Source organism: Ricinus communis, chromosome 10 (assembly GCF_019578655.1).
Source record: "Ricinus communis isolate WT05 ecotype wild-type chromosome 10, ASM1957865v1, whole genome shotgun sequence".
NCBI lineage: Eukaryota > Viridiplantae > Streptophyta > Magnoliopsida > Malpighiales > Euphorbiaceae > Ricinus > Ricinus communis.
The window spans coordinates 14,705,269-14,728,418 of NC_063265.1; the positions used below are offsets into that span (position 1 = coordinate 14,705,269).

General features: G+C 33.2%; 4 protein-coding genes across 4 annotated transcripts; 3 read left to right on the forward strand and 1 right to left on the reverse strand.

The window, feature by feature from the left end:
- The first annotated feature begins 2,500 nt into the window (after window positions 1-2,500).
- On the forward strand, window positions 2,501-6,001 carry LOC8284514 (phenylalanine ammonia-lyase). Its single transcript, XM_002519475.4, has 2 exons — window positions 2,501-2,995; window positions 4,051-6,001. Exons 1-2 carry the CDS (start codon window positions 2,601-2,603, stop codon window positions 5,798-5,800), a joined length of 2,145 nt encoding a protein of 714 aa, XP_002519521.1. The 5' UTR covers window positions 2,501-2,600; the 3' UTR covers window positions 5,801-6,001.
- Window positions 6,002-9,489: 3,488 nt separating this feature from the next.
- LOC8284513 (isocitrate dehydrogenase [NAD] catalytic subunit 5, mitochondrial) lies at window positions 9,490-13,028 on the forward strand. The gene is made up of 7 exons (XM_002519474.4): window positions 9,490-9,725; window positions 10,523-10,843; window positions 10,934-11,095; window positions 11,184-11,258; window positions 11,432-11,541; window positions 11,614-11,686; window positions 12,549-13,028. The coding sequence occupies exons 1-7, from the start codon at window positions 9,564-9,566 to the stop codon at window positions 12,738-12,740; spliced, it is 1,095 nt and encodes a 364-aa protein (XP_002519520.1). The 5' UTR covers window positions 9,490-9,563; the 3' UTR covers window positions 12,741-13,028.
- A 1,104-nt stretch (window positions 13,029-14,132) lies between these two features.
- LOC125371379 lies at window positions 14,133-16,017 on the reverse strand. The gene is made up of 3 exons (XM_048380356.1): window positions 15,781-16,017; window positions 14,517-14,873; window positions 14,133-14,409 (listed from the first exon to the last, which is right to left on the reverse strand). The coding sequence occupies exons 1-3, from the start codon at window positions 15,994-15,996 to the stop codon at window positions 14,188-14,190; spliced, it is 795 nt and encodes a 264-aa protein (XP_048236313.1). The 5' UTR covers window positions 15,997-16,017; the 3' UTR covers window positions 14,133-14,187.
- A 3,111-nt stretch (window positions 16,018-19,128) lies between these two features.
- On the forward strand, window positions 19,129-21,061 carry LOC8284511. Its single transcript, XM_002519472.3, has one exon. It carries the CDS (start codon window positions 19,316-19,318, stop codon window positions 20,711-20,713), a length of 1,398 nt encoding a protein of 465 aa, XP_002519518.1. The 5' UTR covers window positions 19,129-19,315; the 3' UTR covers window positions 20,714-21,061.
- The last annotated feature ends 2,089 nt before the right edge of the window (window positions 21,062-23,150 follow it).

A 23,150-nucleotide genomic window follows, 5' to 3' on the forward strand; every position in this document is an offset into this window, starting at 1 on the left:
CACATTTGAATAGTGAAGATGTTATATTGTCCTTTTTCAGCTGATTTGAAATCAAATTCTTCCTAAAAAAAGATGTAGATTCCCTGAAAACTCAAGATTCTAAAAATGTCAATTTCTTTCTATATTAATTAAAGTTTCGAGTTCAAGATTTGATACTTTGTCACTAATAAAATTCTACACAGAAGAAAAATAATTAAAATATAACCATGCACTCTTGTCACATTCCCAGTCTTAAAAATACAAATATACCCAAATATCAAACAAAATACTCAGACATTTCCACTCATAAAGCTTCTGCAATTCAAACCTCACTCTAGGACCAAGGTACTGGAGATCCAAAAGGACAACTCTAATTCAATACTATGTATGAACATATATTTTGAACTCTATAGGTTGTCCAAGATTTGTAATTGTTTATCCTTTTAATGTGCATTAGCATACATATATGTGAGACAAATAGACAAGCCATGCTAATCCACTTGAGCATATTCCTTGTTGTCTAATGTTCTTTCCCTTGATTCATATCTAATTAGTTGAAAATAGTGAGAAAAACTAAAAAAAAAAAAAAAAAAACATATTGGTTGATAAGATCTCATTATCAAGCTGCAATCTTTAGAGTTAATACGGCAGGTTAACTTATAAATTACCATATATGTAATCTAATTTGCTAAGTGAGAAAATTGAGAGAAACACCAACTGATAATGAATTTTTACATGTTAAATAAGAGAAAAATGAGGTTAAAACTCAGTGGTTAATGTTCTTAACCACCGACTAATCATGTGATCAATAATAAAGAAAACTTGATTAAACATCCAAAAAGAAAGAACTCTAAACAAAAGAATAATGGCTGCTGCTACACCGACCAATACCCACTACCAATAGAGAACCTGCTGTTGGTAGGTTTTTCATCAATCTTTCTTTCTTGCAAATTAAAAAAAGTAAATAAATATTCCACTTCTTATTTATAATAATTATAAAAAGAAAAGAAATAGATAAATGAAAAGAACTATAGATTAAGATTAGGTCCTAACTACTAAAAAATTTAATCAAAATATGATCTATGAAGTCATTAAGCATCATGTTTTAATTTTTACTATCATATTATATACTTCTTTTATTTCTAATTTCTTTGTTTGATAAACTATAAATTACACACTCCAACTACCATCTTCCATAAATATTATTCACCACATTTCTTCTGTATATATATCTAAATTTACTGTAGCTGCTAACTGTATGGTTTTGAAAGACATTAATGGTAATGACATCTACCTACTCCCAAAGAAGTTTCAAGCAAGGCAAAATGTTTAACTATATACATGGTGATTTCTCCTGAGTTCCAATTTTGATTTTTTTTTTTTAAATTGAAAAATTACAAAAGGGTAATAATTTATTTCATTAATAGCTTTCTACTATAAATCCTATAATAAAATTTACCTGTCATAAAAATATCAAACTATGCATCCATGGAATACACTTTAATTATTATAATTGAAAGAAAAAGTTTTGTGAAAAGGAAAATCTAATGTATCATATCACAATGAAATAATATATAAGATTAATTTTTAACTAAATAAATTATAATTTTTATAATGAATATAAAGAGATAATTGGTCCCGATTTTTTTTCATACGGACATTCTCTTAATTTCAGTTGAAGTAGAAAAAAGAAAAGGTAAAATCAGCCTTGTGATTTAAGGTCATTTATTTGATAATGGTCTCTCTGCTGCAATGTATTCAAAATTCAGAGGCTTATATTGTTCTTTGTTCATTAATATGTATGCTGGACTGAAGTATGGAAACTTAATTTAGTGCCACTTGTACATATCCACTTCTAGAGAATTGTTTTTTCTTTAAATTTTTCTTTTTATGATTAGATAATTAGTTAATGTGGCTGTACAAGTGAAATCTAAATTTTTCTGTTTTAATGACTGGACTGATAAATTTGTATGATTATTAAAAGTCTTAACAATTACTGTAAAGAACAAATATTACAAATTAGCCACTTTCCTAGCTATTCCAAATATATTACACTTACCAGTTATCTAAGTATAAAATACTTAAGTATGTATACCTCATTTAGATGTTGGATGCAATAAACCAGGATAATAAGTCATTCTCTGGCACTGACTTTGCTAAATAAAATATAAACATATACATCATCAAATTATAGATTCATACAATATGATCAAACCCATTATTTGATTAGGTGATATGGTGCTCCTGACCTAATTTAATGGATACAAAATTTTTTCCCTAAAGTTCCCACCAACCACACCCCCCTTCACCATGCACCACTACCACCACCACTAGTCAAATTTACCATCTTTCTCCAGTCATCACCATCTTCAAATCTCAACCCTTAGATTACATTAAATCAGTGGCTATTATTAATTTTCAACCAACCCACCCTTTCTCCCTCTCTCCTCCTTATGCTTACCTACCCATTTACATAAACTAATACTTCAATTCTTCATCTCTATATAAACCCCATCCCCTTCCCTCTCTCCTCAGGAAATCCATATCAAACTTGTGGTTTCCAGTTCTCTCTCAATCTTTAACTTCTTTTAACCTTTTCATTATCCGGGTCTTTCTTTAAAATGGCAGCAATGGCAGAAAATGGCAGCAAAAATGATTCTTTGGAGAGCTTTTGCAACATGGGGCGAGACCCACTGAGTTGGGGATTGGCTGCAGAATCAATGAAAGGCAGTCATTTAGATGAAGTAAAGAAGATGGTTGCTGAATATAGGAAACCTTTTGTTAAGCTTGGTGGTGAAACCTTGACAGTAGCTCAAGTTGCTGCTATTGCTAGCCATGATTGTGGTGTTAAAGTCGAGCTTTCTGAGTCTGCTAGAGCTGGTGTTAAGGCTAGTAGTGACTGGGTTATGGATAGCATGAATAAAGGTACTGATAGCTATGGTGTCACTACTGGTTTTGGAGCTACTTCTCATAGAAGAACTAAGCAAGGTGGTGCTTTACAGAAAGAACTCATAAGGTAATCTATGCTTTCTTCTTCATCATCATCATCCAAAATAGATAGTTTGGTTCTTTTCATTTGCTTACATAATGCGTGTGCATGACCCGGACGAGTTAACACAGTGAGTAAAACGGTGAATTGGGGTATTGTCATTTCTGGGGATTTTCATTAAAAATGAGCATTGTTGTTTTGAAGTTTGGGGTGAGTGAGACCAGGTTGACTCAGTTGAGTCCTTGCAGGCTTCCCATTTTTTTGCTTTTTGGGTACAATGCCGGCTTGTCATTTTCGGATTATTATGCATTGGACGAGATTTACCATGGAGAGAATTTATTAGTTTAATTAATTACATGTCTAACTTTGCTTGAAAGTTAAAAGAACCTTATAATTTAGTATTTTGTGTTCTTTTTAGTTAGGGATTAGGAAGCTTGAGGATTAATATTTGATCACCTAATACAACCTATTTAATTTCACTTTAAAATTCTTTTTTTTTCTTTTTATTATTGGTATATTAATAGGACAAATATGGTTGGTTTTTATTGGACTTCTATAGGAAGACTTGTCAATTTGGCCATCTTATTTGACTCCTATTAAACTCATTTAAATCATTTTCTTTTGACATTAACTCATATAAATTATATTTAATTCACTTAATGATCTTATTGGTCTTTTCAACTCATGATAAGATTGTTTGGTTTTTTTCTTTCTCAAGATGTTTATTTATTTTCACTTCAAAAAGGAAATTTATATTTAATTTATCAATTACATGTAACTTCATGGACCTATCTTCACCTACCACCGAAAATAACTTTATAGAAACTTTAGTATAGGCACATCAAAGTTGATATCTGTGTAAAGGAATGGTGGGTGTAGTAATTCATTATATATATAAATAAGTACTGTAACAGTTAACTAAATAATTATTTTTCTCTTTGGAATCTGTCATCACTTCTGTTACTTTTTACTTTTTTTGTTTTACGAATATCAATTTAACCAATTTCCTTCTAGTAATATCAATTTGACAGATTCATGTGACTGTAACTAATTATCTGCTTGATGCTAATATCTTTCTCCAGATTCTTGAATGCTGGGATTTTTGGCAATGGAACAGAATCATGCCACACATTACCTCATTCTGCCACAAGAGCAGCAATGCTAGTTAGGATCAACACTCTCCTACAAGGGTATTCTGGCATTAGATTTGAAATCTTGGAAGCAATTACCAAGCTTCTTAACCACAACATTACTCCATGTTTGCCACTCCGCGGCACAATCACTGCTTCAGGGGATTTAGTCCCATTGTCTTACATTGCTGGATTGCTCACAGGCAGGCCTAATTCCAAAGCTATTGGCCCTAATGGTGAATCCATGGATGCCCTTGAAGCTTTTCGCCTTGCCGGTATTGAATCAGGATTCTTTGAGTTGCAGCCTAAAGAAGGCCTTGCTTTGGTTAATGGTACTGCAGTCGGTTCTGGTTTGGCTTCTATGGTTCTTTTTGAGGCAAACATTCTTGCTGTCTTATCAGAAATTCTATCTGCAATTTTTGCTGAAGTCATGAATGGCAAGCCTGAATTTACCGATCACTTGACACATAAGCTAAAGCATCATCCAGGCCAAATTGAAGCTGCAGCTATAATGGAGCACATTTTAGATGGCAGCTCTTATGTTAAAGCTGCTAAGAAATTGCATGAGATGGATCCATTACAGAAACCAAAGCAAGATAGATATGCTTTAAGAACTTCACCACAATGGTTAGGCCCTCAGATCGAAGTTATTCGGTTCTCGACGAAATCAATCGAAAGAGAGATTAATTCAGTGAATGATAACCCTTTGATCGATGTTTCGAGGAACAAAGCCTTGCATGGTGGAAATTTCCAGGGGACACCAATCGGTGTCTCAATGGACAATGCACGTTTGGCTATTGCATCGATTGGGAAGCTGATGTTTGCTCAATTTAGTGAGCTTGTTAATGATTTCTACAACAATGGATTGCCATCAAACTTGACTGCTGGTAGGAATCCAAGTCTTGATTATGGCTTCAAGGGAGCTGAAATAGCAATGGCTTCTTACTGTTCTGAGCTCCAATATCTTGCAAATCCAGTCACTAGCCACGTGCAAAGCGCGGAGCAGCACAATCAAGATGTGAACTCGTTGGGGTTAATCTCTTCAAGAAAGACAGCAGAAGCTGTTGATATCTTGAAGCTCATGTCTACAACTTACTTGGTAGCACTTTGCCAAGCCATTGATCTGAGGCATCTGGAGGAAAACTTGCGGCAAGCTGTTAAAAACACTGTAAGCCAAGTAGCCAAGAGAGTTCTAACTACAGGTGCTAATGGAGAACTTCACCCTTCAAGATTCTGTGAGAAAGATTTGCTCAAAGTGGTCGATCGCGAGTATGTCTTTGCCTATGCTGATGATCCTTGCAGTGCTACTTATCCATTGATGCAAAAACTAAGGCAAATTCTCGTCGAGCATGCCTTGGCAAACGGCGAAAATGAGAAGAATGCTGGTACCTCAGTCTTCCAAAAGATCAGTGCTTTCGAGGAAGAACTCAAGACCCTTTTGCCTAAAGAAGTTGAGAGTGTAAGAATTGCATATGAGAGTGGAAATCCAGCAACTGCTAACAGGATCAAGGAATGCAGGTCTTATCCACTTTACAAGTTTGTGAGGGAGGAATTGGGTACTGGATTGCTCACTGGAGACAAAGTTATGTCACCTGGAGAGGAGTTTGACAAGGTTTTTACTGCAATGTGCCAGGGAAAGATCATTGATCCAATGATGGATTGTCTCAAGGAATGGAATGGTGCCCCTCTTCCAATTTGCTAAGTGTATTCCTTTTTCTTTTCTTCTTTTTTTTTTCTTGTTTTGTTTCTTTTCATTTTGAAGATTTGTTTTCCAATCCCTTACTATGTACTTAAACAATTTGATGGGATTGTCTATGTACTACAGTTTGTAACATAAAAAGAAAGTCTTGAATGGTTTTCTGTCAATCCTCAATATAAATCTTTTCTTGATTTTCTTTTGCAATTGGAGCCATGAACATAGTTGGGTGCTATCCTAAAAACTAAATAGTACTTCGTAGTCAAACTGAAAGTTCAATACAAGAGACTAGAAGTTAAATCTCTAGTTAGATGTGAGTATGTGACTAGAAATAACAAAAAATATCTTGCATTTGTATGCATAAAATATTAGAACCCAAGAATAATAAAAATTTAAAAATAATATCAATTTTCTCTATCAATGTATTTAAATCATAAACTTCATTCGATTTATATCTATTTCGATCTTAACATCTTTTACGAGAATCTCACATAATATAATCGTAAGACTAATTAATTAATTCTAAAATTACTTATCCTGAACTGAATCTCAATTTTAAAAAAATCTAAAATATTAAAAGATATTAATCAACTCTATTATAAATTTAATTAAAACCATTCATGATTTACTTTTTTAGTTATTCTTATTATTTTTAATTCATTTCAAGAACTTCTCCCTATAATTATATAGAATAAAACAATAACCAAATTTATTCCATTTAATGGAGATGTTTCCTTTACATTGATTTTAAAGAATTAATTTACAAGATGACAAAAATATTATTTGATCAAGCAATGAAAGACAACCATATTTTTTCTTGAGGCCAAGAATGATGACAGGCAGCACACGAAGCAGTTAGCTCTTTGCTGGTCCTGCATGCTCATTATTAGCTACCCTACCCTGGAGTTTTTTACAGAAGAATCCATCTCAGTTCCTTCATGTTTTTCATTAAGACTCTTTAATATTGAAGAGATGGACAACAATACACATCTTCCATTTATGTTTTTCTTGCCTATGTAACGCTGGAAACAGGACACCATACCAATTCTTGCAAGGAGAGCTTATATATATATATATATATATATATAATAAAAGAAAACAAGTAAATAAATGATATGCTTGGCATTGACATTGGAAACGTGGCTTTATTTGCATGGCAGTTTTAATGCAAAAGAAAGGAAAATATTAGAAAAAGATTTATCCTAATACAAATGGTTCGGTTTTCAAAGTTTGGAATCATAATATACCTAATTACGGAATTATTTGATCATATATTTTAAAAAATCTTGAATTCAAATTTTATATATTTATTATCCATAAAATAATGAATTATAAAAAATAATTTTTTTTTTATCATGTAGCTTCCGATTTATTTGAAAATTGAACAATTTGTAATTTAATTAAAATTCATATTAAGGGCGTTTAAAGATTAGCTTATCCCTTGGACATTGCTTTTGAAGCTCTTAGTTTTACCATTTCGAAAGGAGCGAGTGGTAGTCGATTAGTTGTTAATGGTTGAAAATATGTTATTCGACCTCTTAAATTGGTACATTTTATAGAAAGTATTTTTTAACGGAAATCACAACTTAAATAGCAAAAAGAGAATCCTAAGTAAGAATTTTAATTGACTGAACTAATAATTAGGGAAAATTAAAGCTTCCATTGATATGGATAACCCCAAAACATAGTAGAAATTGGAGTATCAAAAAGTAGGACGAAAGAAATACGCCAAATATGGTATATTAGCTTTAAACAGAAACTGGAAAAAAAAATTAAGGAAAAAGAAACCTTGTGAGCTGTTTTGAAGCCCATATAATGACATGACAATTAGGCCCATCTGTTCAGTCTGGAAGCATTTTGAAGCCCACAAAAAGCCGGATTAAAGCTACAAATTACAATAAAAAAAATAAGCCCAAATATTATTATAATTTATTTATTCTTTGAGGAACCAAGAATTATTATTATTATTATTATTATTATTATTATTAGATAGTTTCGAGTACTCCTCAGGTTTTCCTATTACACACTTTCATCACTATGTTTTTTAAATTAGCAGTTTTCATCTTTCAATAATTTGGTCTCTATTAAAAAATAAACAATTTTTAGTATTTTACATTATAAAACAGTTTAGCCCTTTACAACAAATAATACCCTGACCTTTTCAAGTCTATATATTTTGAATTAACATCGACTAATAGATGAGTAATTTATGTGTTGTTAAGCCTAAACTCGTATATTTTGATAAAATAGAGCGTGTTGCTTTATTTTATCATGCCTTGAATTTATTATGTGTTATAAACTTTATCACAAACGAACTTCCGTATCAAAAGAGTTGACTTTTGATCCAACAGTTTGGATGCTCAATTTTACTTCTAACGGGTCTTGTAGATATTCCTACTTCTACCGAATTGAAGGTGTTGATAAAGAAAAAGAAGAAGGATCTTTATAGAAGGGAAGGAAAAGTTATAGGAATGTTTAATAATTTTAATTATTATTGTAGGCCTATAGGTAGTTTTAGTTGGGCTTCTTAAATTTAATAACTTCTTTTTTATACCCTTTTATTTCTGATGTAAGTTTGGAGCATTAATTTATAATTTAGGTTTAATTGCTAAAAGGATCTTGTATTTTGCATTTATTGTCAAATTTGGCATGTAATTTTTATTTTAATTTAATTTTGAATATTATACTTTAATATTATTGATATAATATGAATTCTGACGACAATAGAGAAGAGTTGAGTCAATAAAATTGTTGACTTATTCTATTACTAAATATTATCGATTAAGTACATAAATTTAATTTTTTTTCCATAAATTTTAGAGTTTCATTAATCTTATGTGTTTAAACGATAATATTTTAGTAATGAAAGTGTTGATACAATTTCTTATCTTTTTATTGTCTCCATAACTCACGTCAGTTAATAAATTTGACTGATAGTTTCATTAGAAACTAAAATTAAAATTAATATTAAAATAGGATGCTGAAATTTAAAACTTTAAAAACTATATGTTAAATTTATAATGAATACAAATAACATAATTTTCTTTTAGCAATTAAGCCTAGAATTTATGTCTTATTAGATGTGATTTATCCATTGTGTATTGTTGTAGATTTTTAATCCTCGTAATTACTAGTAATTCTTTAGAAAAAATATAAATATTTTATTAATAAAAATTAATAAATATATATTTATATAAAATATAAAAAATACATATAAATAAATTTATTCTTAACAATCATAAATTATAACGACGAGTATTTTGTCATTCTATAAAAAGAATGTTGAACTTGGTAGCACCAACCTACATATCAACATTCAGCAAGTCCTATTATTTAATATCAAATTGAATCATTCACAACTTACTGGAAAGAAAATCCAATATCCGTATAATAGAAGTATAGAGTTTTTATGAAAATCTCGCCTGATAAAACACCGTAACATTCCTAAAAAGATATATTATTTATTTATTTATTATTATTATTAATGATATAAAACAGAAAAAATAAATCGTCGTGCTTTAACAAAAAATAAGAACGAAAAAAAAGCTGCTACTAGCAACATTTGTTTATTATTAAAAGAAAAGGTAATTATTTTTAAATATGAGAATGAAAACGCATAATAACAAAACATTAGTAAAGTATTTTCCTTATTATATTATTGTTCTAATAATGAAAATTAAAATAAATAACGTTACACAAAAATAAAAATAAAAAATAAAAGGAGTGCATCATATTCTCTTCTTTACTTTTCAATCGGACCGAATCAATAATGGCTTCTCAACTCCTCAGACGCGCTTTTGGAAGCCGGTCCTCTTCTCAGATCGGTGCGGCGGCGGCGGCTAGGGCTTTGTTCTCCACTTCCACTCCGATCACAGCCACTCTCTTTCCCGGCGATGGTATCGGCCCTGAGATCGCCGAGTCCGTCAAACAGGTCCCTCTCTCTCTCTCTCTCTCTCTCCGACTCTGGTTTTGCTTCTCATTTTCAATTTCTAGCTGCTTACTGACTATAGTCTCTTAAATTTTAGGTGTAGTATTTATAATCATATTACTATATTATAAACAATCGGAAATTTTGTTTAGTGTGCATGCGTTACGGTTGTAGTCTTCATTTTCTTTAGTTTGCTGTCTTATGCGTCTTGATTCGGTTTTTAGATGTAAAAACTTTTGTTTATTATAATAATAATAATTATTATACTATAAAGTGAGTCAAATCTTAATGGTCAATTTGCAATCATGATTGCTAAGTTCTATATTATGGAAACGTAAATGTAGCCATTTTCTCAATGCAATCTTAGTTTCTCTGTATGCCTTCAGATTAGATTATTCTCGTGTACATGCTAAATGTGTTCTGGTGTTTTGATTTTAATTTTGTAACATGCATGTTTGCTAATAATTAGGTTAAGATAGTAATTTTTGTGAATATCTTCTTCGTAATATGTAGTTTCGACTGGATGATTAGTGGTAGATATAGCTCAATCAATCAGGTTAGCTGTGCCATGACTAACAATTGTTGATTGCTATGGTTTTCTTGTTGTAGCTACTTAATTTAAGGTTAAGATAGATGTTTAAATAAAGCTTGTGTTTTTCTTTCCATGGGGAATGTGACATTGTAAAATGTCCCTCTCTAGCAATAATTTTAGAAAGTCTTTCTATAGTTGTAAATGGTACTTGTTTTTCTGTATCACATGTAATTTGTGCAGTAATTTATAACTTTTTCAATCACCACAGGTTTTTAAAGAAGCTGAGGTGCCAATTGAGTGGGAAGAACACTATGTTGGGGATCAGATAGATCCTAGAACTCAGAGTTTCCTAACATGGGAGAGTTTGGAGTCAGTTCGGAGAAATAGAGTAGGCTTGAAAGGGCCAATGGCCACACCAATTGGAAAAGGCCATCGGTCTTTGAATCTCACTCTAAGGAAAGAGCTTAATTTGTATGCCAATGTCAGGCCTTGCTACAGTCTTCCAGGTTATAAAACCCGCTACGATGATGTTAATCTTATTACTATTCGTGAAAATACAGAAGGGGAATACAGTGGACTTGAACATCAAGTAAGTTTCCTCTAAAAGAATGTTGCTTTGCACTAACAATTGTACAGAGTATAGCTTAATGCTTTATTTTTTTTCCTCTTTTGATGTCAGGTGGTGAGAGGTGTTGTGGAAAGTCTCAAAATTATTACACGCCAGGCAAGTTTGAGGGTGGCTGAGTATGCTTTTCACTATGCGAAGACTCATGGTCGAGAAAGAGTGTCTGCAATACACAAGGCAAATATTATGCAGAAAACTGATGGTCTGTTTCTTAAGGTATGCTGGTTGTAAATCTTTTTTGCACTAAAGACTGCATGTAATATACCCCACAGTGCACATATGAAGTTGTTTAATTAATTTGCAGTGCTGTCGTGAGGTAGCAGAGAAGTATCCAGAGATAAAATATGAGGAAGTTGTTATTGACAACTGCTGTATGATGGTACATTAAATCTCTTTCTTTTATTTCTATACTTTCTATTTTAGTTTCTAGGTTAAGGAAAGGTCTCAGTCTTCTCTTCATATATATGCCCCTTCCTGAAACCAGCCCCCTCCAAAGAAAAACCTCCTTTTTACAGTAATGATACATCTGATTTCTTGTTTCTCTGTGTACAGCTTGTGAAGAATCCAGCACTTTTTGATGTATTGGTGATGCCCAATCTCTACGGTGACATTATCAGTGACCTTTGTGCAGGGTTGATTGGTGGTTTGGGATTAACACCAAGGTATCTAAGGATCTTCTTACATTTCCAATAGCATAATTCCAAGTCTTCTGATGATTTTGACATCCTTTGCAGCTGCAATATTGGCGAAGGAGGCATTGCTCTTGCTGAAGCTGTACATGGTTCAGCACCTGATATTGCCGGGAAGGTTAGCTCCATTGCCAATTTACATTTTATTTGGTTTTATCACTGTTTATGCTCATAGATCTGTGCAATGTTTGCTTATATGTCTTCATAAAACTTTTGTTAAATATTAATAATAGAGGAGGAAATACTTGGTATATAAGTGGGATCCGCTGGTGCAGAAAAATTGATGTTTCTTCCTGGCAGTCTAACCAACATGTGACACATGAAATAAGCTGTATTCATGTCCTTGTTGAACTATATATATGCTGATCAAAGACCCTTTTTAAAGGTAAGCCAATTAGGCCCTCCCCTCTCTCCATGAAATAATTCAAAAACAATGATTAAGTGGGACCATGATTTAAGCGCCCAGCACTTGCATTAGACAGCCAGTGAAGCATGAAGGCTGGGCCCTGTATAAAGGCACCGCACCTGGAAGATTGAAAAGCACTAAGGCTACACCTCATATTGCATGCCTGGTGCACTTTTGACTACACCGACAAAAATATTAAGTTGAAAATATGTGATCCACGATTAGAACTTTAGGAAGTCTTCTAGAACTTCATCATGAACTTGTGATGGTTATCTAGGGAAAGCATGGGTGGTTAAGGATTGAATCTGTGCCCATCAATGGAGTTTGTCGACTAAAGTTATTTTCAATATTGCCTATTTGTGAATGCATTGGTTTGCAGTTCATGATTCAAACACCTCCTGAATAGGAGCTTTGATTAAAGATCTCAGGCATTTGCTTTGGATCTCTTAAATCTTGTCAGTGTAATGTTCCCCCTGAATGTGATCTCTGAATGAGCCTTATTTGTTGTCCCTTTATTATTTGTTCTCATCATTTATATTACTCCTAACAAATTCTCTGCGTGAATGCCAAATAGAATTTGGCGAATCCCACAGCCTTGATGTTAAGTTCCGTCACCATGTTGCGCCATTTAGAGCTCCATGACAAGGCGGATAGGATCCAGAGTGCTATCCTCGACACAATTTCTGAGGGAAAGTACCGAACTGCGGACCTTGGCGGCAGTTCATCTACAACTGATTTTACAAAAGCAATATGTGATCATCTTTAAAGAATCCTCCGGAGAAATCTAATTTTGCATTGTTTTGAACAAAATAGTTCACTTTTCTTTTCCAGAGCCATGTTTTAAACCGCTTTTTAGTTGTTCCAGAAGGGGAAATAAGACCACATCACGATGATGGTTGTATAGAAGCTCGTTGAATTGCTGTTCTAAACATAGAGGAGCTGGATATGTTAAATACTAGCCCGATCTTCATGCTCCCAACCTATTTAATTATCCGAAATGAGCAAATGATTTGGATTTGGATTTGTTAAAAAGGGCTGAAATTTCTTTGCTGTACATCTTATTGTTTCTTTTTTTTTTTTTTTTTTTTTTTGAATGTGGGTGATATATTGTTGTCTTTATTTTATAACATGAAATAACGGGTATAATGATGTGGCTCTATTTCACTTGTCCCTTGTAGTTCTGAATTTAACTCTTTTTTTACCCTTCTCTGTATTTCAGAAAGATGAAGCACCTGTTTAACCATTTCTCTAAATACTACCTTTATTGGCATTAAGTCCCCAGGATTGGTGGTGACATTCTTTTTGCACCAGTTCATTGCACTGTGCTATGTTTGTTTGGGAGAGGACAAAAGTGGATGGATTTGAGTTATAAAATTATGAACTGTATAAAGTGGATGAATTAATAAATTGATTTTTAAGTTTTCTATAAATTTTGTTTGTTAAATTTGTATTTGAAAAAGAAAATGAAGAACTTTTAACTACTTGGTCCGATGGCCGAAGGTCACAGCAAGTCCATCCCAAGTTCTAAGGATTCTGGAGACTGATATGGAGCCCACAAAAATGAAGAACTTGATAAACTGACAAAATCTTGGATAAACTTAACAAACCATGTCCGATGATCTTTCTGTAAGAAGATTCGGTGTTCCAGTCAAGCTCTTAGGAAAATCCTAATTTGGCACTCTAGTAATAAATATTGTTGGGGGTCATGTTTGAGCTTGACAAATGCTGATTTTCCACTCCATAGCTAAGTGCTGGCACTAAACATTGTGATATGGAAGCCCGAAGGTGCAGAGCAGGGCATCGAAGTTCATATCCATTTTGCAATTCCCCCATGATATCACCTATGGGAATTGAATATGGTCTAACAGAACCATTTGCAAGATCTTGTAATGGCTGGTTAATCACCTCCACGGATGATGGTGTCCGAGGGCTTCAAGGATATTGTTCAAGCCTCATAATGGACCTTTGAGAAGGATTCTGGTTAAACAGCTGAAACAACTGATTCGTAAGATTAGATGCTGGTGCTATTAAAGAAATCAAGCAAAATCAGAGAAAAAGCAAATAACAACATTGAATGCAGATGCATATGATGCGCCGTTGACGCAGACACATACGAATCCGATCATGGCGCATAAGATTGTACAGTAGGATGCCTAGGATCAAATGGTCCTCAAAATAGAAGGAACTGGGAAAAAAAAAATGAATTCCCATTTTTATATACCTGCTCTTGAATCTGCCGTCTCAGCTGCATTAAGATTACTTTGCTTCAGCATCAAAGGCTCAGCCAGAAACTTACTCGCATAAACTTTTTCAAATTTTGTTCCATGATCCTTTCTCTTGTGCAGTAATGCTCTCTCAGCATCCAGCAATAACATGTCATACTTCTTGTGTACCTCTTCTATTTCTCTATCTCGTTCAGATTTGATATGCAATATCTGATAAACATTGCAGATACAGTAATTAACAAACTTTACCCATTGAAAGATTGAAAATAATACTAAATTTTAAGGTATCTTGAACAAACAGGGAATTGGGAACTCACTATCTGTTCATGCATCTCGCAATCTTGCTCATCATCCTTTCTTATTCTTTCCATTTCTATATGAAGTGGGTCAGACCAAGCAAGGTGATGAATCTCGGGCATCACATGGTTAGCAAGAAGAGTAGATTCGACAGATCCTACATCATTAACCATGCTTCTATAATCCTGCACATTTGCTCTGCTGCTGGGCTCCTGACTAAGTGAATCATGACCGCCCATTTGTACACTTCTTGATTGTGGCAGAGGCAAATCCTCGATTGAAGGGTTAGTAAGTCCCAGAGGATTCTCAGGCATTGGTTGCCTTGAAAACTGTACTTCCTGAGCAGAGAGAGGCAATGAAACTATAGGTATTGGTGACTGCAAAAAATAGGAAGCAGAACTTAATTTATTAAGATTACAGCAATTAAATGTTCAAGTTTCCTTGATAAAACTTCTGAAACTCTAAACAGAAGGAAGAAAGTTGAATGTGGCCAGTGGCCACCTGGAACACGTCAGGTTATGCATGCAGCCAGAAAATATTTAACGGGAATTGACTGATAATGTACAGTTCCATTTCCTATTCAGAGCAAAATTAGTGTACTTCCATTGACCGTAATTTATGTACCAAACCATATAATCAATACAAAAGCCAATGTTAACTGACTGATCAATCGTGATGATTAGCCTCATAAGTAAAAGAGTCAAAAAAGATTTCTGGCGAGTGATGAGTATGATAAAGATGAATAAAACAGAGACTTCTAATTAATCAATATATCAGTATTATGGAGTGAAAGTTCAAGCTTATTGGGATTCTAAGGAAACTGTACAATTTCACTATATATGAGTTCTCACAATCAAGATATTCTTGCTGTCAAGCTGGAGCATCTATATTCCATAGTAGCCAGTGTGACCTAATCTAATTGCCAATCAAGTATGATATTCCCAGATATTATTTTCTGGTTTTGTATATCTTTCATGAGCAAAGCTGTAAATCAGAATCTGAACATATAATGCAAGAGACACATGTTCTGACTGACAAGTGTTTCTCAGTATCTTCCACACTAGGCCAGGCTTTAGTTTCTTTGCATCGAAGAAAGGACATCAACTAGCCCGTAGAATAGTTTATCGCGAAAGCTATATCAAATTGAAAACTTTTGGTATGTAGACGTAATTCATATAATTTGCATGTGTGTATGTTGAATAAAAGCATGTTATATTATCTCCAGACTTCAAGCGTGTTGAGACAGTAAAACAAGCCAAATGAAACTAAGGGAAATTAGAAAACCTGGTGAAATGGGATCGACTTTTTGTGGACAGCATTTATATATGGCTGTAAAACACATGAGCTGGTCTCAGCAAGCTCCAGAGGGAGCTCTGTGCAAACAGGAGCTACTGATATAGTATCCTGCCTGACCTCAGACGCATTTGCTCTGTCCACACCCATAGATTGGTTTTGGATATACACAGCTCGAGAAGAACGATGCATATGCTCATCAACCATGACTGCTCTATCGAATGTACTTCTAGGATCTTTAGAAAGTCCGACAACAAAGTCAATTATCTTTCCATTGTTATCTAGACTCTGCCTTCCTACAGAGACCAAAAGCACACCAGTCAGGGACAGACGGGGGAGACCTATGTGACGTGGCGGAATCTGGAGAGTCATGGACCCATTTGGTGATCTGGAGGTCTTTTCAATTGTTTTTGTTTTAAGGAATTTTTGCTTCTTCCACACGCTTTCTGCTGTGGAAATTACAAATAGCCTCCTAATGTTTAGCCTCTAACTAGTTAGAGTATAGTTTATTTTTTACGATGTTATATTACTTCCTTCTAATATTTACATAATAACTTATTTTACGGTTGGTTAAGATATACTATCTTATTAGAGAAGAAAGTGGACGCTAAGGCAATAATAGAATGTCAGAATAATGAATGGTTTCTGAAAAGTTTATGAGATGGAGGTGCATAAATGAATTTAAGTTGTATATTCAGAATACGTTACGAAAATAACTATTAGCATGTATGTAAAAAGTTGAACAAATAGCTTGTGAGACACAAGGACATTATTAGTCGAATTAAACATTAAAACAAAATATGAAATAGCTGATAGTATATATATATATATATATATATATATATATATATATGAAAATACTCCAAGTAAAGAAATTAATAGCTGTAAACTACACAATATGAAATTGTTAAGTCTTTTATATTTGCTACAAAGATGAAATTCACCAAATGCAAAAGGAGTTCCAAAAGCAATGCTCTTGCCACTTGAGTTAGACCTGAAATGTACAAAATAAATATTGACCGGAACTAAAAAAATAAAAATTCTAAAATTTTCCATGTTGTAAACTTGTTTAACGAGTCTCAGGTATTTTTTTAAAATAAACGTTTTCTTAGTTTTTTCTTAAGTCGGATTATAAAATGATTGCTTGTAAATGTTATCATTTTATGCAGTGATACTTTTAAATGAGACTGAATTTAGCAAATATATTTATGGCCTGTAGTTAGCCTCATGGATCTCTGTCTTGATGATTGAGGAAAAAGATCATAATTACATTGATATATCGAAATTTGAGTGATCGTGATGGAACTAGTTCTTATATGGTTCACCGTTTTGTATAATGTATGGAATAAGTGAAAACAAGTATCTTAGGCATATAACTTTTGTTTGTTTGTTTAAAAAGATGTTAGGCATATAGGGTAAAGTATAAAAATTGACGTTGTGATTTAATTTTTTCACACAAGAGGTTATTTGGTTTTTTTTTTTTTGTGACACTTTAATTCTTTGATAATTATATTATCAATAATTTGTGTCCAAATTTATTAACACTATTAATAGTTTTAAAAATTGAATATTAAAATCACTGCAATATCAGTTTTATCAGATAGATGACCAAATATAGTTTTATAATCTTATCAGATCATTCAAAACTCGTCGGAATTGATTAGAATTAAAGAAAATAATTGAATTCTGAGACTATTTTTTCTCTTTTTGAATTTTTTTTCAAAACTCGATAAAGATAGACATGCCTAGTCTTGGATGAAAGCTAAGTTGGTAAAGAGTGGAATGATGGTGGAATCACAACCAATTAAGACATTTTTATTATAATATTCTTTGACTGGTCTCGAATATATCTTTTTGATATATATATATATATATATATCTAGAGTTAATTTGGAGCATATCAGATAAGATTTGTATGGATGGAAAAATACTTTCTTAAGAATTTTAATGCAGCTACATATTTAAGATTCTAACTTAAAATTTTGATTAAGCTAGAAGAGACCCTTATCATTTTATCTATACGCTCTTAAGTAGGTACAAATATATTTATTGGAGTATTTAGTGTGAAAAAAGAAGAAGAGACATTTCAACGGATCAGAGCCTAAAGGGGGATCAACTAATATAATCTATAAAATACAACAGGAAAATAGTAAATACCCCTCAGAAACTAACACTTGCAATTAGGTTACTTTATAGTTTCCAATAAGCAAGTTACTATTTCCTATTAGTTCAAGTAAGAAAATAACAATACAATTTAGTGTTTAAAGTTATTTCGGAGAAATATTTTCTTTAATAATAAATAAACTATTGAAATATTTAAAATTTATTAATATTGTTAAACAAAAATATATTAGAAATGTATCTCAGTTCAAATCGAACAATACAAACAAATAATCACATAAAAGTGATCCCACAATAATGAAGTTGTATGTTTTAATATTCATTTGGGATTGGTTGCAACTGAGGTACAATTCATGTCTTCCCTGCTGACCTTGTTGTACAAGAAGGATACAAAATCATGCTTTATACATTTGGAACAAGCTAACATTAAAAAATTGAGCATAAGTTGTATAATTCATTATCTTTTTACATAATTAATTGAATTTAATTAACTGTGTTTATGTATAAGTTTAATGCTTAATCATATTTAAAAAGCCGCTATGTTATGGCTTGAAAATATTTATCATTTGTTGTGACGAGTTATTTGAAATAAAGAAGATTTATATTTTATCATGTAATTCGCATAACTTAGTAAATTGAAAAACATAAAGTATTCATCTAATGGTAAAAGGCTTCATATAAATTTAGATAATTTTTTAAATAATTTTTATGCAAACAATATAAAATATTTAGTAAAAGTATAATTTTCTCTTGAGTTATAAAAAGTATTAAAAAAATGGAATTATAAAAAATAAAATTATTATCTTTTTATATTCATTAATAATAGGACATGATGTTCGGTTAGATCAAGCTGTCAATTTTTAAAGATCGAAAATCAGGATGATAGATCGGAGCAATATCTAAAACTATATACCTTAAATGTAATCCCGAATTTTCAATAAACCTCAAATAGGTCGAGTAAAAAGCAATGGACTATTTAATTATAATAAAATATTATAAATATTATAATATAATATACAATCTGCTTTTTTTATTTAAACTATTAAAGTATAAAATTAAGTGAGTTTTAAAGAAAAAGAAAATCTAACTTGTCTTTTATTGGATACACATTTTAATATTTCCTCTAACATGGGAGATAGAATTTATAAATTAAAGAATCATATAAACATAAAACAAAGTTCCAAATTCATAAAATTGCAAATAATTGAAACATCTTACAGAAAAAGAAAGAAAATATATAATGATTGGAACGCGTGTTCGACACTACCCTGAATCATAGCGTGAAAATAATTCATCTTCCAATTCGAAATCGCAAAACTAAAGGAGGCACTTAGCTCGCTCTCTGTCTCCTTCTCTCTCTGCAACAAAGAAACGAAGAAACCAAACAAAAATCCCCAAGATCGCCATGACCGATCACCCACAATTACCCATAACAAATCTCCGGACGACGTCGCATATACTGAAATCTAGCGTCGTTTCATTCACAAACAATCTCTTCACATTTCTTCTTCTCTCTCTCCTTCTTTTCTCTTTTCGTTCTCTCGTCGAAAATGGGACCCACTTCCTCACCTCTTTTATCGATCGCGATCCTTCCCTTAAATCCCTCCTCTCCCGTCTCGACCTAGCCGGAAACCATCACCACCACCACCATCACCCCGCCCACCACCTCCCTCCTCGCCGCCATCGCCGTCCATTTCTCCATCTTACGCGCGTCGGAACCCTGGATGACGACTTCTTTTCCGGTGATGATGACACCGATAGGTCAATCTTTAACCCTAATAGAAAGCTTTCGCCTAATGGCAGTTCTGTAATTCTTTACAATTTCGATCCGAAATTAGGGTTTTCTGATTTAGTTACGGATGGCGGATTAAAAATTCATGGAATGGTGCGTTCCGGGGTTCAATTAAAAATTGAGGGTTTACCTAATAATTATAGTGATGATAATGAGAGTGAAAATAATGAAATTGAAGAAGAGGAAAGTGTTGAAAAAGATGAAGACCTTGATAGAATTGTTGATTTTGAGTTCTTTATCAAAGGATTAGAGATAGGTAGGCGTGATGCTGCTGCTTTGTTCTTTTTGGTTAGTTTTTTATCTGCTGCTTACGGTTGGGTGATTCTTGGTTTCACTGTTATATATTCTTGGATTTTAGGGGTTGTTTTTGTTGCTGTTGTTTATAATTTATTAGGGAAGTTTAATTCATTTGTTGGTGTTATTTGGGATGGTTCAAAATTAGGGTTAAAAAGACTTACTGGTTTTATCCTTATGAGGTGGGCTGTTAGAGATGCTTTAACTCAGCTTATTGGGTTGTGGTATTTTGGTGAAATTGAGGATCAGTATTCGTTCTTTAAGCTATTTGTTAGGTTGAAGTTGATGCCATTTTCAATTATGTCACCTTGGATTCGTGGGTTTGAGAAGGAAATTTCTGGGTTTTTGTTTACTTGGTTTTTGTTGGATGCGGTCGTGGCCTTCATATTTGCGGTGGATGCTTGGGTTACTATTGTTGATTCAAGGAGAACAGGGAGAGAGATTGTTAGAGAAGGTTGTTATTTGATTTCAACAATGTTTAATCAGGCTATTCAGTTAAAATCAATGGAGAGTATACTTTGTGGTTCAGCAGCGAGATGGGTGTTAACTCGGGTTTTTGGGAAGTTTTTGGCTGCATTTTTGCAGTCAACTTTGGAGGTTTACTTTATGGTAGTTTGGTTGATATTTTACTTTGCTGCAAGGTGTAAGGATGCTCATTCAGAAGGAAGGAGGTTTGGAAGGAGAGAATTAGAGGGATTGATTGATGGCCTTAGATGATAATCACCCAATGAGGAAAGATGATGAAGACCACTTCCAGGCAACATCACCTGCAGCCGCTAAAATAGCGTGTGCAGTGATCTTTCAGTGCTCGTGTATTCCTGTTTTATCCAGTCCCAGTCAAGTCAGCACTGACGTGGGTAGGTGTAATTGCCAGCTACATGTTGTATGTACTTTTTATCACGAGGCAATATACTACTTGTGTATATTTTCCATGAGAATGCTTCATGTGTATATCTGTTCCACGCATTATCACCTTCCAATAAATATTTTGTTACTAATAACGCTGTAGATTGAGAAAGGTACTGATTTACATCCATTTGAGCTTTATGCTATTTCATTCCTGAATTTGGGATTGTATTTGTTTACTATGTTTACTCAACTAAGCATACATAAGCATGGTGGAGTTGAGTTTCGTTTTGCACTACGTTATCTTCTTTTTTTTTGTTTTCATGCGGACGTTTTGATTTTGAGAAATATCTTGTTTCAGTTGGTTTTGTTATTCCTGCAGTGATCTAAATGAGTAAAACATAACCAAGTCTTTATAGTTGTGTTAAAGTAAATTGATTTGTCTGGAAGAAAAAGTTTTAGGCAAAGTTATAAACTTACGTTTTACTGATTTCATAGGATGAATAAGAAAGTGAAGGTGAACTGGTGGAATTTTTCTTTTCATCCATTCCATGCGATTCCTCTGTTTTCTCTCTTCTGTTAATTTTGTTTCTTCCCTTTTCTAATATGTAGGTCAGGTCTAAGGTCACTAATAGCTGTTATTAATTTGTTTTATTCGGAGCACTTGAGGGACCAGAAAGATGAAATATTAAGAGAACCTTGTAGTTTTAATAATTTCTTGATCACTTCTTAAAACTTCTTAGGATGCTGTGAAAAATTTATTTGTCTTTTGGTTTGGGTGAATTATATGAAAAGAAGTCATCAGGTCATATAGTTTCAGATTGGAGAAGGGCCGTGCAGTGGTTATAAAGATTTTCAGACAAATCTAAATAATTGCTGCTAAATTTTATATGGTTTAGATTGAAAAAGTGGTCAGGCAGGACATGATATACTTTTCTATTCATCACTTTTCAGCCCTCCTTACAGTTGGAAAATGTGAAACCTGAGGATTATCTTATCATGGTTTCATGTGTTCTTCTTTTCTCTTTCTCTCTCTTTTGGGTCAAGCACTATCTCAGGGTAGGCGATGAAGGAAAGGGGAGATGATGGAAGATTAAATGTGTCCAAGGTCTGATCTTCATTATCTAGGCCTAGGGACAATTTTTTCAAGTTTGTTAGAAGTATGATTGCCTAGGATGCCTTTCAGAACTTGAAGAACAGATCGAGTGCAGTGGCAAATGGCATATGATACCCGAACCAAGGTGGAGAGCCATACACTGAGCCTGAATGCAAGTGCAATGGCATGGCTCACTACTGACAGTCTTTTCAACGTCTAGTTAACAAACCTAACTCTTGAAATTGGCTTCGTAAGCACTGTTTATGATGGTGTGAGAATCTGTTTATTGGTATGGTGCACATACCAGTATACAGTAAATTTTATTGTTTGAGCATGAGGAAAGATCATTTTATAGCTAGCTGAGGTCTTATGGCATTTACTGATGGAGTTATCACGGTTGAAACTTGAAGTTGTCTTCTGAAAAGATGTTGCAAAAAGATTCTAACTAGCCTTTGTAAGCTGTTGATATTGGGTCTCCTCACTATTTTGGTAATATAGGATGGACTCATTTGTATTATCATCATGAATATATTGGTTATTGTGAGCTTATTGATAGAGAATAAGTTTTCTGAGTTTTCTATGATCAGGATGCTTGCCTCAATAACCAATGTGGATATTCTCTGTCTTGGCTTGTTGGGGAACTTTCTCTATGAGAGGAGAAGGTGTTCAGAACTCATTAGTCATATTTGCAGTTGGCTGTGTCCAAGTTCCTGCAATTTAATAGTCATAGTTACACCAATAAGGTGTTCAGAACTCATTAATCATATTTGGGGTTGATCCTTCAGTGTAACAATACCGTGGTGGACATGAGAAAGTTATGTCATTTGGAGGTTTCTCATACAGTTGGTGGTGTCCAAGTTCCTGCAATTTAGTGCTGCAATACTATATCAGTGCAAGTTTATTTCTGCTACCCAAACAGTATTTATGGTTTTTGTAGATCTAGAAGCCTTTCTAGCTCCTGTTGAATCTTAGGTAATGGATGGATATTTGCATGTGTGAAGTAATTGTGTCTTCTAATGCTGTTTTAATGAGGATAGTCTTGCAATAAAAACTAGATCATGTGTAAATTTAACAGTATGACACTCTGCAAGTGTGCTTTGAAGTTTGAGGAATCATGTAGATATCTGTTGGATGCCCAACTGCTTCACCAGGTAGAGGAATGAAATTTTGTGTTATTCTTTGAAAAAATGAATTGTTTTGTGTTGTCCTTGG

What these genes read in the sequence shown, in the direction of transcription:
- LOC8284514 (XM_002519475.4), top strand. Translation starts at nt 2,601, where the DNA reads ATGGCAGCAATGGCAGAAAATGGCAGCAAAAATGATTCTTTGGAGAGC. An exon ending in TTACAGAAAGAACTCATAAG is followed by an intron (nt 2,996 to 4,050) that starts GTAATCTATGCT and finishes ATCTTTCTCCAG; the next exon opens with ATTCTTGAATGCTGGGATTT.
- LOC8284513 (XM_002519474.4), top strand. Translation starts at nt 9,564, where the DNA reads ATGGCTTCTCAACTCCTCAGACGCGCTTTTGGAAGCCGGTCCTCTTCT. An exon ending in GGTTTGGGATTAACACCAAG is followed by an intron (nt 11,542 to 11,613) that starts GTATCTAAGGAT and finishes CATCCTTTGCAG; the next exon opens with CTGCAATATTGGCGAAGGAG. An exon ending in CACCTGATATTGCCGGGAAG is followed by an intron (nt 11,687 to 12,548) that starts GTTAGCTCCATT and finishes AATGCCAAATAG; the next exon opens with AATTTGGCGAATCCCACAGC.
- LOC125371379 (XM_048380356.1), bottom strand. Translation starts at nt 15,996, where the DNA reads ATGGTTGATGAGCATATGCATCGTTCTTCTCGAGCTGTGTATATCCAA. An exon ending in AGTCGATCCCATTTCACCAG is followed by an intron (nt 14,874 to 15,780) that starts GTTTTCTAATTT and finishes TATTTTTTGCAG; the next exon opens with TCACCAATACCTATAGTTTC. An exon ending in GCGAGATGCATGAACAGATA is followed by an intron (nt 14,410 to 14,516) that starts GTGAGTTCCCAA and finishes AATGTTTATCAG; the next exon opens with ATATTGCATATCAAATCTGA.
- LOC8284511 (XM_002519472.3), top strand. Translation starts at nt 19,316, where the DNA reads ATGACCGATCACCCACAATTACCCATAACAAATCTCCGGACGACGTCG.